This window comes from Nelumbo nucifera, chromosome 2, assembly GCF_055504915.1.
Source record: "Nelumbo nucifera cultivar China Antique chromosome 2, China Antique-T2T, whole genome shotgun sequence".
NCBI classification, from domain to species: Eukaryota; Viridiplantae; Streptophyta; class Magnoliopsida; order Proteales; family Nelumbonaceae; genus Nelumbo; species Nelumbo nucifera.
Window position 1 is genome coordinate 62,528,506 of NC_142650.1, and position 17,058 is coordinate 62,545,563.

The 17,058-nt window shown below is 36.1% G+C and overlaps 1 protein-coding gene across 1 annotated transcript; it reads right to left on the reverse strand.

Moving 5' to 3' along the window:
• Positions 1 to 9,294: 9,294 nt before the first annotated feature.
• LOC104607709 (purple acid phosphatase 22-like) lies at positions 9,295 to 11,460 on the reverse strand. The gene is made up of 5 exons (XM_010273403.3): positions 11,105 to 11,460; positions 10,660 to 10,948; positions 9,975 to 10,543; positions 9,790 to 9,878; positions 9,295 to 9,659 (listed from the first exon to the last, which is right to left on the reverse strand). Exons 1-5 carry the CDS (start codon positions 11,258 to 11,260, stop codon positions 9,443 to 9,445), a joined length of 1,320 nt encoding a protein of 439 aa, XP_010271705.1. The 5' UTR covers positions 11,261 to 11,460; the 3' UTR covers positions 9,295 to 9,442.
• Positions 11,461 to 17,058: the final 5,598 nt, after the last annotated feature.

Below are 17,058 nucleotides of genomic sequence, written 5' to 3' on the forward strand. Positions count from 1 at the left end.
CTGAGAGTGTTGGCATTTAAGGTTGCTTAGTAGCTTACATGCCTTCTTTTCCGTGGGTAGTGCACGTCTCATGGGCCGGATCTGCTCCACAGCGATTCTCACACCAACCTCACCACATATCCATGGTTTTTAAAACCGAACCAGTGACCGAACTAGTTAGGGTCCGGTTATTGGTTCGAACAGTTCGACCGTTCAACCCGAACAGTCGTCCCATTTTGATAAAAAAATTAAAAAATTAAAAAAACGGTCAAAACCATTCAAATGGTTAATCAGTCGGTTCAGCGATTTGCTAACTAAAATCAATGGTTTTGGAGAAAAAAGCGGTTTTGGGGGAAAACAGAACCGGTCAGGTGACTGGTTCCCGGTTTTTCCGGTCCGGTCCGGTTTTAAAAACCATGACATATCCTGTCGCACATCTAGAATATCTCATCTTTGTGTTTATTATTCATCCAGAATTGTTTTCTAGAATATTCCCGTCTTTGTATTTATTTTTTATTTGGAAACGTTTTCAATACATTATTAGTGTGAAGATCACTCTGTGAGGAGCATATTTCAATTCTATGTCTTAGGATGGTTCAACCATTTAAATCATTTGAACTTGACAATTCTATATTTTTGGTAAAAGAATTATTGATTTAGGGGGTGTTCTATAGTGTGAATGAGAAATTTGTGGCTATAGACTGGTCCACATTACACCTTGTGACAAGAACTAATATACACCACACTACAGTCTACAGTTGTTTTAAACTATTTACAAACTATGTGAATTGGACCAGTCCACACCCACAGTGGCATTCGGTAGCATGGTGTGGACCAGTCCACACTACAGTTTTTTTATTCCATGTATCCCATATACATTTTATGAATGATATATACAGTTAATCATAAATATCTAATTTTTGCATTTTATATGATAAATATTTTGAAAAATGCATAAATGAATTAATATTAACCAATAAATATTAATTTTTTTATAAAATAATAGTAAAATAATTAAATTACCCTACTAGAGCTTCACTAGGGGTGTAAACGGTATTTGAAAATCCGATTTCAAATTCGATATTTGACATAGTCAATCGAATTTGAATAATTCAAATATTTAATCGATCGAATTCAGATATCCTATTCATACCAAATAGTTAATCGGATTTGTATCCGAATTTTCTCGATTTTTTAATTCTTGTATATAATATATAAAATATTTTAAATAATTTATATATTTATATACTTTATATCAATAAAATATTTATTTTATATATTTATTAATTATCTAAAATAATTATTTGATCAAATTCAAATCAAATATTTGAATATTTAATCGGATTCGAATTCGGATATCAAATTTTCTAATCGAATTCAAATTCAGATGTTGCCTGATCCAATTCGAATTCAATCCGTTTATACCCCTAAGCTTGACCCCCTTAGACCCCAATTAACCAAATTACCCATAGACTTCTTTGAAGTTACCAAACTACCCTTATCCATATTATCAAAATTGACCAAACTTTCTAATTTAACCTAATTCGACTGTTCATTGTCTTCCTCCTTAGATGAGAACAATGCGGTGGTGGCAACCAAAACCTCCCCCATTCTCTCTTCTTCTTCTTCTTCTTCTCTCTCTCTCCCTCTCTTTTCTTTTTCCTTATTCCTTCTTCTTCCTCCTATTCTTCTCCTCTTGTTCTTCCTCTCCTTCTCCCTATTCGCATTGCTCTCAGACCATCGTCCAACTCTACTCTCTAACCATAGAGGAGACTTTGCAGCCACAGCATCCGCCCTATCTTCCTTCCATTTCCTTTGCGATTTCACACTATTTTTTTTCTCCCATCCTCTATCATCTACACTGACTCCCTTCACCATTCTTGCCCTCCAATTGTTTACAGACCCCCCTGTTTTCCCCCATTGATTGAGCAAAACTGAAGTTGGCAGTCATCACCTGTTTTCCGAGTCACACTCGGAAGAATGTCCCCTCTCACTCACTTCCTAGTTGCAAGCATCGATCATTACGACTACCGTAGCTCGAAGAAGAAGGTCAGGAATGACAAATCTCGGTTCCTTTGTTTCAGAGAGATTGTAAAGCATGGGATCAAAAATAAATCGTGGAGGGGACGTATCCACGAGTTTTTCCCATTGACGCTATATTGGAGTGTGGACGGGATCGATCCACAATATAGCGTGGACCAGTCCCATCTACACCCAGCCGAACGAGTCTTCATCCCGTGAACAAAGACCACGAGATGAACGCAATACCGAACACCGCCTTAGTCAAAGACCAATTGAGAGGTGCGGTTAAACTATTGACATGTTTGATTCGTGGGTTAATCCAAACTTAGGGTCTATATCTTTTAGTGACCGAATCTAAAAACTAACTTGGCCCAAAATGACCTGAAATTAACAATATAACTTTTGTAGGTTAGAGTTAGGATTTTGTCAAATTTTCAATAGACTCAATTCGAATCCCGAGTCCAAAGTGTAAACTGTTATCTTGACCAACCCAACTTACACCCTTACCTGTAAATGCTCCTGGCCTGACTCGAGCCTGATCAATCCAATTTAACCCAATTCCTAGGTTTAATTCACTAAAAAACAAAACAATAAGCTTTTCAATGTTAGCCACTGTTTCTACTATCAAATACCCCTTGGTGTAAGGCGTCCGAGTAAATCCCTTGTAAGACTCAAGACTTAGGCTGCATTCGACATTCCTTAAAATTATTTAAAATTATTTTAAGGATTTATCTCCTCTTTGCACTTTAAATGCCTCTTTAAAGTTAAATCCGAATTCCATATCCCACATATGGTTAATACTTTACACATACCTAGCACGTGCTTTTGCACTAATATGTACTAAAATGGAGTAGCCCATATCAACAAAGTTCCTTCAACTATTCTATGTTCTATATAAGCTTGCTTAATCATTTATGATTTTTTCTCTTTTTTGGTGTTTTGAAAATAAAATATAAAGAAAAAGCATTACAACTCTATCGTTAAATTTATTTTGGAGGAAACTGTCAATTTCTATTATTCAATGAATCAATGGTCTCGAATACAACATGCCTCAAAATTAATAATGGAAGCAATACGTTCAAGAGGATCATCCATCCAACTAGATGGATGGTCGAGATCAATTCAAACAATTGAGATGATTGCAAAGATATGGCAAGGAGGAGGCCGAACCTTACAAAGTTACAAGACAGGGAATAGACTATGTCCATAAATATAATCTGAGATAGATTTAAGGATGATGTTAGAATCAGACCTTCAAAACATGTGTTTAGGAATTTTAATTGTTATTAGTTGATATATATATATATATATATATTAATGATATTTTAATTTAATTTAGTATTAATTCAGTGCTTTGTTTATTATATTAGAAAATTTATTTTATATAAAAAATTATATACAAAGATTAATATAAGATTCGATGCCTAGTAATATAAGATTCATCCTTGAGATATCCCCCAGACGAAAAATCCCTTTATTTTATATCATAACTTATTCATAGGAAGGAATTGCCAGAAAACGACCACAATCATTCAGATATGCATAAACTTCCATACCCTGCAAAAGTTCTGGTGTTTGAATTCAAATCCTTAGTAGCCCTTCTTCTCCGGTCTCGTAATTTAGGGTTTGTTTGCTTGGATTTCTAATTAGGGATATGAAGTCCCTAAACCGGATGCACCCGGATCTATTACTTCTACTTCAGATTTGCCCAGATCTGAAGTCACCACAAATTTATGTTCCTCACATGAAACACAAATTTGTTTCTTTATTACCATCCACTCATGTTTTTTCCCTAAAACACTCGTGTTTGAGTGATTGAGAATTTAATACATGTCTCGTTGTTGGTGCAGTGCGTACCTTACATTTGGGGGTTTACTTTTTCACATTTTGAGAGGGGGAAGTTGGTCAATAGGATTTTTGTTTTCATTGATCAAGAACTCTATGTTCTTTTTTCATATTTATGTGGAGACCACAGAAAGTTTATTTCTCTGTGTATCACTTATCGAGAAAAGTGATACCCATCTCCTAGGTGGGTAAATAACTTTATCACCTAGAGGGAAAGTTGTCAACACTTGAATGGGACAAAAATACCCTTTTTAATAATGGATTTTTATGACTAAAATCGTCATTGCCTTATTTACATGAGAAATAAAAGAACAGGGGTAAATGCACTTACCCGGATAAGTGTTTCCCAAGAAAAAATTACACAGCTGGGCACTCCGATGCTTAATTCAGCGAAGAGTGTTTTGGAGATCTATAATGCTAGAGAGCTTGAGAGTTGTGAGAACTAAATCACTTGGGACACCTTTATATAGGCACAAGTTGTCGTGGGCTTCATGCTACACGCCTGAGATCTCTGGGGGTACGTGGCTTACTGGCCCACCTTGCTCGAAGGTGGTTTCCGCGTAAAGCAATAGAGCTCATTCGGTTGCCTCCAAAGAAGGTGGGGCGAGAGTCAGCTCCGTCAATAGGGCGACATGATCCCGAAGGATTCAGAGACAATAGGCCACTCATGATGAGGGTCGGTCACCACATCATGGAGGTCACCAACTACGCTTCAACTAGGTCGGAGGAGATAGGTTGCCCCTCATGTTGAAGTCCCTAACACAATCCTGCAATGGCCAACCTAGTCCTGTTATGGGCGACCTAGTCCAGTGATGGCCAACTTAGTCCTGGCATAGTCGACCCAGTCCAACGATAGGTGACTTGGTCTTGTGATGGGCAAGCTGGTCTTGCAATAGGCGACCCGGTCTTGTGATGGCTGACCTGGTCATGCGATAAGCGACTTGCTCCTGCGATGGCCAACCTGGTCCTAAGATAGTCGACCTGGACCTATGATGGCCGACCTAGCCCTGCGATAGGTGACCTGGTCCTGTGATAGGCGACCTAGTCCTGCGATGAGCGATTTGGTCTTGTGATGGCCAACCAAGTCCTGTGATGGCCGACCTGGTCCTGCAATGGGTGACACGGTCCTAAAATGGTTGACCTGGTCTTGCAATGGCTGATCTGGTCCTGCAATGGACGACCTAGTCTTGAGATGGCCGACTTGGTCTTATGATGGCTAACCTAGTCCTACAATCGGCGACCTAATCCTGAGATGGCCGACCTGGTCCTAAGATTGCTAACATAGTCTTGGGCCAAGGTGTTGAACAACGGTTCAGGGTCACCACGTGGTGCAATGTCAATAGAGGGCCAAATCGCCCCTCATTAGGTCCCACTTTATAGGGCTAGAGTTAGGGAGTGGTAGAGGAGAGCCATTGCCCCCATGCCTTACGAATACCCACAATCCCATTTATATATTTTGACCCATCCATGTTTATTAACTTTTAGCTCCCCTAATCCATCTTTATTAGCTTTTGCCCCTCCAAGAACAAATCCTGGCTCCACCCCTACCACTTTATGACCTCGGCTTCCAAAGGCAAAAACTGGGATTTGAGGCCAAAAGGGGCTATTTGTAAAAGTAGTGGGGTAAGGTTATGGCCCCCAAGACAAATAGGCCTGTAAAAGATATTCGAAAATCCGAATTCAAATCTGAGATTTAGTCTAGATTCGGGTCAGGCCGTATGGATATTGGTTGAATGGATGGTCTAGATTGGGCAAAGCACGTAGAGGCCGAATCATCCCGCCTAAAACCGTTTTGGATTCAGGTCGACTCGGGTCGACTCGTATTGGGTCAGGTCGGAGTGTGTAAATATTGGTTGGACCGGACGACCCAAATCGAACAGAGCAAGCAGCACCGAACCATCCCGCCCGGGGTCTATTTCGGATTCGGGTTGACCCGGATCAGTATAAGTTGGATTGGGTCAAACCATGTTGAACTGGTCCAGACTCGAGTCAAATTGATTTGAATTTATGTTGGGTGAAGTGTATTGATTCAAGACAAAACTAAATTTAGTCAATTATTAGTAGAAAATTAATGCATTAATTATAAATTATTTAATTCAAATGAAGAAAATTAAAAAAAAAGGCTAAGGAATTAATACTTTTGTCTATAATGGTTAACCCAATGGTTATCCACAACCCAACCCATTTAAATGGGTGGGTTGGGTGATGGGTTGATCACACAACCCACCAAGTAAATGGGTGGGTTCAACAGGTTGGGTTAAAAATTGCCACCCCTACTGGCAGGATCAAAGTAGCACTAACATGTCTCACGGGAAGAATCCTTGTCAACACAGGCCATGGAATGTAGATGGTCAAATCTTTTTCTGCTAAAATGGTTGTTTTAAGCATGGTTTCCGAACTGCCATTGGCCCGGATGGTTGGACTGTTCGGACAGGGAACCATCCAGGCAACCAGTTCAATTTTACACCAAACCTAGTCCCTGGCCAAAAATTGTTGAATCGGTCAATGACCCATTGATCTAAGTGGTCAAACTGTCGACCCATTGACCCGTTCAATAGCATTTGGCAGTTTTTTGTTTTTAATTTTTTAAATTTTCTTTTATTGTTAGAACGGGTTGTCCATTCGAACCGGACGGTCGAACTATCGACCTGGAAACTGGTGGCTAGAATGATTCCATTTTCGGGTCATTTTTTAAAACCATGGTTTTAAGGCACCATTTTTTAAGATTTTCATAGGTAAAAGTTAATCAATAAGATTGTGGTTCCCATTGACCAATAACTTATCCATGTTTTTATTTCATAAACATGTGGAATCTACAGTAAAATTAATTTTCCTATATATCACTTATTTAGGTAAGTGATACTCTTTTCAGACTTGGTTAAATTGATTCTCCCAAGTGGAGGATAAATGAAAAAAAATAAAATGATTAAAAATACCCCCATAAAATACGTTTATTTTGGGTAAACTAAATAAAAAAGAACATGGATAAGTGTACTTACTTAAAAAACAGGTTCTTTTGAAAAACCAACAACTCCAAAGTATATTTAACCAAAAAAAAATAAAACATGAAGGTAAGTCCTGATATTTATATTTAACCAAAAAAAAAGGTTAGATCAATTATGTGAATATGAAGGCATTTGTTCAATGTATTTTTTGGATAAATTTCTTAAACTACCCTTATGGTTTAGCTAATTGGCTAAGTGTACCCTTACTGTTTAAAAATTGACTAACGCTACCCCTACTGTTTCAGGTTAACTTATGCTGTTGGGGCCCAACAGCATTGGTTGTTGGGACAGTTTCTGGGCTAGGCACATTTTGTGCAGTTCACCTATTCACGCCTATGCTTTGGTATTTTGTCAAAATAAATTGAGATGTAATTACTACCTTACCCATTCTCATGGTAACGTGGAATTTCCAAAAACTGTCTCAACAGCCTATGCTATTCGCCCCCAACAGCTAAAGTTTTTCCTACTATTTCTGACAATTGACTAATACTTCTCTTATCTTAACGTTCGGTCATAAACCATTTAAATGTATATCATGTGATTGTTATAACTTCCAAAAATATCCAACTTACCCTTATTATAACTTCATATCTCATTGTCCCCTCTGGCAGAGACTTGATGCACCAGCATTGGCACTGGCATCTCCGGCACTAGCTCTTAATTGCCTGCGACCTAGCAAACAATTCCAGCAATTAAGTGATTAAACCGTCGGAAACAATCGCAAAAGAACTGATTTAGGGCGACTTTCGACAGAGAAAGGTGTCTAGAAAAAAGAGTTTAAACAGTGTCTCTTTCCCCTTAACCTCAAGTTAGTTGTGCTGAGATGACATAGTAGCAATCACACACACTCTCTCGCCTGTTCTCTCTTCTCCTATCTCTCTCGCTCGTTCTCTCTCTCTAGAATGGAAAAGAAATAGCAGCAACAGATGTGTGGAGGATAAGTTCCTTTCCATGGACCTTGCCCGTTCCCGGGTTTTTCTGGATGGTAGGTTCAGTTAATCTAGTGATAGTAGATTTAATCTCAACAGAAGTGGGACCGACGCGTAGTGTTGGAGGTGGTGGTGGTGGCAGCGTGTGGATGGCAGTTTGGGTAGTATCAGCAGCAGCCACGGAGGGGATGTTGAAAGCGAACATGGGGCGCAGAGTTTGAATGGCTGGACTTGGGACGTGGGCTTTACCTTGCAGATGCATCCGGACCTTGATGAGGTCAAGTGGGTGGGTGGAACAGCCGGCAACAATCAAGGCGATGCCTCCTTCAATGAAACTTTAAGACCCATCTCGGTCCCTGATTCACAATCATCAGCAGGGAAAGGAATATGCGCTATAGGATGCAGAGATGAGCTATGTGTTTCGCCGCCGGAACTGTTCGGAGACAATCTCCACTATCCTGTCTTTGCATTTTCTGTTTTTTTTTTTTTTATTAAATATCTTGCTTTCAAAACCGCTTTTAGGTTCGTTCAGTTGGTAACTGAAGATTTTTGTATATATGGAAGGTGGTGGATTCAAATTGTCACATCTGAATTGTTGGGGCTGTTGAAGATGGGTAGCAAACTGCAGATTGTCCCCTTTTTATGTTTTATTTTGAAAATTTGAAGAAGAATATAAGGTAAAATAGTTTTTTTTTTTTATCTTTCCGTTAACAAACAGTAAAATATTAATCAATTGTCAGAAATAATAGTAGGGATAAGCTTAGTCAGTAAAGTTACACTTTGTCAAATATCTAAACCATAAACCATAAGGGTAGTTTAAGAATTTTACCCTTATTTTTTTGCTTTGCAGACATCGAACTTCGTAGCAACAAAACGAAATATGTTCTTCGTATTGTGCCTTGTGCATTTGTTCAATGGATCTGAGTGAGGAGACATAGGTTTGAACTCGTGAAAAAGTATGTTCTTCGCATTGTGCATGCCAGTAGATCCTCTCCTTGGAAAGAAAATTACTGTAGGGATATTTTACAACATGATTCAGCCTTCATTCATTCATTGAGCTTTTGAATAGAGAAAGGAAAAAATATCAACTAGGAGGATTCATTTTCACCAGTCCAAATGTGCTTTACCATCTGTCATGTTTTAGTTTTTGGCTCTTCGTATTTTCTTCAATGTTTTAAACTTCGATCCAGAGACCTATCGAACTGTTTTTTTTTTTTTTTCAATCACCAGTTCGACCGTCTGGATTAACGGCGTATGGAGTGGACTATGGACCATACCATCTCAAATCATACATCAATCCTCTACCATCTTTCGTCTCTTATAAGTTCCAGATTATATTATGCATAAAAAAATTAATTAATAATTAAGGGAAAAGTGAAACAAAAAGAAAAAAAAAAAGAGAAACAGTTGGCCGGAGCTGCAATACTACATCAACCACTTAAGCGAGGACTCTCAATAAATAAACGAATTAGAAAAATAAATAAATGAGAATCAGAAGGTAAGGAAGATGGAGATGAAGCAATTTTTTTTTTAACTACAGAATCAGAATATCAATGAATTACATGTTAGATATATGCAAACTAACCCAAGTCAGGAATATAAATTGATTAAACCCATATCTGATATCCCTCCCAAAAAGAAATTCAACATTCTTTTGTTTATTTATAGTTCATCATCATCAGATCTAGAATGTACAGAAACCCCACATCTAGAAGACCCAGCAAGGCTTTCCAACCACACCTCGTCACCGACGGTTGAGTCAGTATCGTCATTCCGGTGCCATGACCAGTGAGCATGCGTTCGGTTATACACCGTTAGCCGGCCATGTCCGAAGCTCGCCTCTCGGAACAGAGATAAAGGAGAGTTGGGTTTCTTAAACCTTCAATCGCATGAGATAACAGATATTCAATCAAATTAACAACTAATAACTAAATGATTGTCAGACGTTGATTTCATTTAATATAATATATATATATATAAGTATAACTTCAGAAGGTTGAAGTACTCACGTTAAAGCAAGCCCTTCTCTGTTTCCGCCATCACCAATCGTTACGTGCACTGGACCGCATTGCTCGGCCTTGTTATTGTAAACCCTAGTCTGCATGAACCAGAAAATATTTCTATATATATATATATATAATCGAAGGAATAAACCAGTCGAATACTCGGATCCAAAAGGAATAAAATGACTTACAAAGCGTTCGTAGGCATGAACGTGTCCAGCCAAAACAGTGTCAACTCGGGCCTGGTACAGCAACTCCTCCATGGCTTTCCTCATGTTCTCTCCTTCACCCTGATGGGCTATGTTGGTGTTATACCATGGCGCGTGAAGGCAGACCACGATCCATGGCGTGACACTCCTGTCGACCTTGGCCAAGTCGGACTGCAGCCACTTGTACTGCTCCGAGCCAGCGTCGAAGTCGGTGTAAGACCCCAGCATGACAACATGGACGCCGGCAACGTCGAACGAGTAGTAGAGATTGGACTTGGAGCCGCTCTCCTCGAACGGCATCCTCCACCTTGTGTTGTAGGCGGTGAAGGCCTGGGAATGGATGATCGGGACGACTTCAATCTCATGGTTTCCCTCTGTCACCATCCACGGCCGGCTGCTGGCATAGGGCTCCACGAAGCGTCCGAAGGTGTCCCAGAGCGGCTGTTGGGTGTCTGCGTAAGATAGATCCCCCGGGAGCAGCAGCACGTCGTAGTTCCTGCTGCCGATGTGCGCTAGTGTCGATTCCGTCCACTCGGTCTGTCCCAGGTCGCCTGTTGATAATCAGATTTTGCTTTTTTAGTATGAGCAATTGGGTGTCATATATAGAAGCTAGATCAAAGGTTTATTATATGTGCATGCGCTAAAATATTTCACGTAAGAGACAAACCTGCAACTACAAATTCAATGGGGAACGTTGTGGGAGGAGTTTTCAAAGTGAATTCTTCGCCGGTCCCACTACACCGGTAGTAGTAGTTTGTGTCGGGATCCAAAGGTCCGATGGTAGCCTGGTGGATCTTGCCGGAGAGGTAAAAGAAGTAATGGTAGGAAGTGTGATCACCGGTGACGGATGCATCATATTTCCCCGGAGTTTTACCATATTCTACAATCGACGGTGCATGCTTCTGGGTAATCCATGAAATTCTCATATGATCTCTTCCAACCAATGAAATATGTACCTGGAATTATTAAAATTAAACGTTAATGGGTATGCAGAAATTTATAGTACTAAAATAACAGCTGGAAATTAATCTTCAGGAACAGAAATGGATTACTGGATCTGCTAAATAATCCACACGTTTGAGAGACAGTCACAGAGAGAGAGAGAGAGAGACCTGTTGAGGTTCGGAATCAGAGCGATTGTGTGGAGTGAAGATAATACTTCGAGGAGGAGGGCGAGTATACATGGACGACGATGCCTGCAATTGAATGAATTGAAGGAAGAAGAAGATGAGTAGCGAAGAAAACACATACGACCATGCTTTCTCCATGTCTAAAGCTCTGTTGGATGCAGGAGAGGAAGAAGAAGAAGAAGGGCGTGTGAAGTATAAGTATATAATGCGTAAAAGCGAAGCCTATATATAAAGAGAGAAGGGTTTGAAACTTTTATTAGAAGAAATAAAAATATACACAAAAGAATTCCATGGCGTTAAGGAAGTCTTTCCGGCATAGTTTTGGAAACGCTTACAGCAATCTCACACAGAACGCTATATCCACCGTCAAGCTAATTAGCTAGGTCAGCGTTGGTTCATCTTAGCCTGATGAATTTTATTTTATTTTTGTGGTAGATAAATCTTATCCTCATGACTTGGTTCTTATGAAATCACTACATTAATGAGGTTAAGGAAATTTTTTGATATAGTTCTTATCGAAACCTTGTGCAATGAAATCAATCAATTAAGTTTTTCTATATATGTTTCTTTGAACAGAGCAAGCTAGTTTTTTTTTTTTTTTTTTAATATCTATAATGGCATTTGCTTCCATAAGCTCATCATCTAACATGAAACGTTACCTATTAGTTGACATTCGATCTAATTATCTCATATTTGGATGTTAGAATTTGCATTAGATCAGATGTAATGTATCTAATATATTGGTTTGTAATTAATAAATTTAATATTTTATATTTAGAAAAATCTATGACATGCACCAAAAAGTTTTCCAGTATCATAGTATCATAGTGGATAGATGTATAGAAATTAAAAGTAATTAATTTTTTCAACTTTTTTGTCACTTTAATTTCAATTACATCCCTAAATGAGATCCAATTGGATTACATCCCTAAACTAGTGAATGTCCCTTATATGTCTACGGGTCCACATAAATTGACCCTTATATGTCAAACCCGTAAAATTATACGGGTCACTATATTCAACTTGAACCATTTATTACTTTAATTTAATCATTATTATTATTATTAATTTATTTTAATATTTAATTTAAAATTTTTGTTATATAGTAATAATATTAACTAAATTTGTAATATTTAAATATTTACTTAAAATATTTTTTTCAACCGACTATAATTATTATATAATAGATTTGTTAATTCATATTTTGAATTTAAGAATAAACATTAATGATTTGGCTTAACAATTTTAATGATTGTTAATAAATATTGATTCTTATTTAAGGTTTAATTACTGTATTTGGTAATTATTATGGGGCATGCTTTGAATAAACATTAATGATAATTGATGATTGTTATTTCATTTTTATTATTTACTTAATTAAGTACTTGATGATTATTATTATTATTATTAATTATTTCTACAAATAATTGATTGTTATTATTATTTACTTAATTCAATAATTTTCAACAAGTAATTATTTGATTTAATTTGAATTATTTCATTTTTTAATTATTTATAATAGACACTTAGGGTAGTCTATTTATTTGATTTAAGAGACTTACCATGTTTTATCTAGACAATGACCCCATACTAAGGGGCAACTACAATATCATTTAATGTGAAATTTACTATCTAACAATAAAAAATCAATGTCCTATTGAGCAACCCACCTCCAAAAAAGTATCAATAACTTTGAAATCATTAATCTATTTTTAAAATAGTAAAATTAGATGGATGCTTACAATAATATCACCAATACTGCTTAATATTTAGGGACATATGAATGGATAAAAAGCATTTAAATGATATCCATTTAAAGAGGCAAAGAAGGAAGAAAATCATTTATAGAGTTGCTAAGAAAAACAATCCATGCTAAACAATATTTGCAAATGCATCCATCCTCTGAAGTAAGAGATGAAAAATATATGACTACAATCAACTGATAATTTAATCAGGACTCCAAAGCCCATCCAATAGAGGAAACATTGAATAAAGGAGAATAATGGGACCAATCTAAGTATGGAAGTCACCTCCAAGTTAGGTGGCAACACTTTTTTTGGTCGATCATGGTTATGGATTTTAAGTCTAAGCTCCCTATAGTGCATGTAGATTACCTATAATTTATCTTCAGGAAAAAGGTAGGGAAACATGTACATAACATAATGCTTTGTTTGAATTATGGGAATTGGGAGATAGAAATAGGAAATGTAGATTGAAACTATAATTCTGGGCATGTTGATGTGTCAAATTCAAGTCAATTAGAATACTCATAGATTTTTAGTTTAATCATTTAGTAGCAATTTGAATATTTTTTTATTCCATGTCTTTATTGAGTAATATAGATTAATAATATATTAATAATTATGAAATCAGTAATAATAATAAGTATATTATTATTACTATTATTTACTAATAATATATTCCTATTATGTGAGTATTGATTTTGAAATCAGTAATATGAAATTATTATTATTATTACTATTATTATTATTATTATTATTATTATTATTATTATTATTATTATTATTATTATTATTATTATTATTATCATTATTATTATTATTATGAAATAATTAATTTGTTATAATTATGATTTTTAGTTAATTCCTGAAATAATAATTGCTTTTATATTTCTTTTAGTTTAACATGGATAATTCAAAGTCTATAATTTAATTTTAGACTTTGTAATAATAATAATATAATTGTATTAACTATTATAATATTATTAATTATAATTACTTATAATAATATAATTAATTATTTCATATAAATATAAGTATTATAATTTCTGATGATAATATAATATAAGAATCATCATTTTGACTTAATAATGAGCAATATTGTGAGTAATAAATTATCAGTAATTATTATAAGAAATAATTTTCAGTAATTAATTATTATCAGTGAGTAATTATAATTAGTAAATAATAGTTGGAATTAATTAATTAGAGGTAGTTAACAGTAATTAATTAGTAATTAGCAATAATTATTATTAGTAATTAATAGTTGTAATTAATTAATTAGAAGTAGTTAATAGCTGGAATTAATTAATTAGTTTAGTAGTTAATATTAGTTAATAGCACAACTTCCTCTTTTTTATGAAATGATTGAAATTGGGAGTTTCTCACTTCTCACAACTTTGCATGGTGGTAAGCTCCACTCTCTATGTTAGTGGGGTCTTTTCTTGAACTATCACTAATTAGAATTTGACACATGTCTAGTGGGCTCTGTTCTTGAACTACTACTAATCAGAATTTGACACGTGTCCATTTTGTTTAAATCATTGGAATGGCAGGTGTCTGAATGTAAATGAGCCACATATCTGACTATAGGGAGCTTTGGCCTAAAATCATTACTTTATATATATAGATGTGATTAGTTACTTGGAACCCTAAACCTAAAATTGTTGTCATTGCAATTCTTTTAGCGATCCCTTTCAGGAATGAAGACCCTAACAGAAGCTCTCCATTTATACATACTATACTCATAAGTTAAAGGGTAAATTGCTGAAACCTCCCCTAAAGTTTAGCAATGACAATCACCTCCCCTAAACTTTCTAATATTGTTGCAAGTAGACCGACCTCCTTTGTTCGAATCTTCTAAAAAGTGGATGAAAATGTCTAAAATATGCATGCAATTACTTTTAACCAAAATGTTTGTTTTCCAAATTTTCTCTTCACATTAATCACTAGCCTAAACTCTTTTCAATCTCTTTTTTAAAATTGATTGTTTTGTTCAAATTGCCCTTCATATCAATCGCTCAAAGGGTAAAGATACAACTTTAAATTTACTATTTTTTTATTTTTTATAAAGTTTGAATTATTTTTTTATAGAAAACCAGTCTCGATAGGAATTGCATGGATATTTTAGATATTTCTGTGCCTCTTGTTAGCAAGTGTTACTCGGTCAGAAACTTCAAAAAAGGTTTTAGCAACACCAGGGGAGGTGTTGTTAGCTAACAAAAGCACCAACATTGATAGCTAATGCCTACTATTTCCTTTATAAGTTTGGAACCCAATTCAAATTCAGTCCATATTTGTAAATGGTCGGATCCTAAGCCTCTTTATTAGATCCACGTAACTCAAACCTGGACCCAGATCTGTTTCATGCCCTATTAGATATATTTTCCTCGGGCAAACTTCAAAACAATGCAAGCTATTAGCTAGATAGAGTTGAATTCTGAACTGAATTCATGACAAAAGTTTGGGGACTGTTTGCTGGATCCAAGTGGAGATTTTCAATTTTAGGTGTCGGTGGACGAAACTTAAAGCATTAATCTAAACGTACATATACAAATTGAAAGAAAAGAAAAAAGAAAAAGAAACTGGGGTCCTAAGCCATTAAACGGTTTCTACCATTTCCGACATTAACTCAGCACTAAATTAATCTATAGATGACATAAACAAATGAGCTAAACTGGGTGCTACGAGATCCAAAACCTTTTCAACAACGTGAGCTAGGCTCAACAAAGTTGGGTTTTCTTATTATTTCTTTTTCTTTGTTTCATGATTTTCACCTATAATAAACAAGGTGGAGCACTCTCCTCTCGTCTCGAGGCTCAGAATATTGGCATAACGCATATTCGAAGAATGTACGACGAAGAAGAAAGAAGAGAACTAAAACTCAGAATTCAGATGTAGCTTTCCATGTTCATCAATTATTAGGCGTGTACGTCTGGACAATAAAATTAAACATGACATAGATGATAGATCGGGTATAGCTAGAAAGAGGCTCCCGCATTCTCCAATGGTTGAGGGTGGTGACAGTGACAGACACCATTTAATTAATTTCTTAATTAGTTTGAGATGGATTTACTAGCTTTTTAATTTGAAACATAAACTGAATAATTCAATGGGTGTGGAAACTAGAGAGATGATTTGGTGTTGAAAAGCTGGTTTGAGTCTCCAATTTTAGAACGAAAAGTAAATTTTTGTTGGAATCATGTGTTAGAAAAGAAAATTGAAAATTTGAAAAATGATTCTAAGGGTCTGTTTGGTTTACAGTTAGAATTGGAATTAAAATCTTTTCGAATTGTCTGTTCTCATCATTTGTTTGGTTCGAATAGGAATCAGAATGAAAATTAGAATTAGTTGAAATGAGATTTCATTCTCAAGAGAAGGAAAAGAAATAACCATTCTCTCAAATGGGAGAATGCCATTCCAATTCCACCTGACCAAACAGTTGAATCAAAATGGGTCATTCCGATTCCAGACCTCTACTCCTGTAAACCAAACGGGCCCTAAGTTATCTGTCGAGGCTGTTATACTCTGTTGCATCAAAGGGCCAGCCCTAATTTGGTCAGCAATGTCTCCGTGGTCCCCCTTCTGATTGCTTGAGAGAATGGAAGTTTGCTTTGGGAAATGAAGTCATTTCAGTTTTCCGAATTGTAAATCATGGGATTTGCGTTCACAAGATAACTTGTTAGAACGCTAAAAATGACATCATTTCAAATTTTCAATTCCCTTGGACGATAGCAACGTTGACGGCCGGTCATGAGCTCGTCTGTTGAAGCAGATGTATCTAGAGACCAAATGACCATCTACACGTACTCTACTTCCCATGAGCCATAAAGCCATTGCTGGGCCTATTTGTGGGTCAGATACCAGACAGAAGCCATTCCGTAAATGTTCAGTATTATTGCTGAAAATCAATCCTTGACAAGAAATTAAATTTGGACTTAATCCGAATCCTATTAAGTTTTCATGCCTTTAGAAGCTAGAACCAACTAAAAATCAATCCTTTGCAGGGAATAGTTTAATTAGTATGGCTGCAAATGGATCCGAAGAATTAGGTATAACTTATAAGGGTTTTGGCTTGACGTCATGCGTGATGTTATAAGATTCTTGTTTTTCCCTTTTTGTTTTAAAAGATGCTCTTCTTCTTCTTCTCTTTGTCTTTATCCAACTTAAAACATGAGTTCAAAATCTCTGCATTAG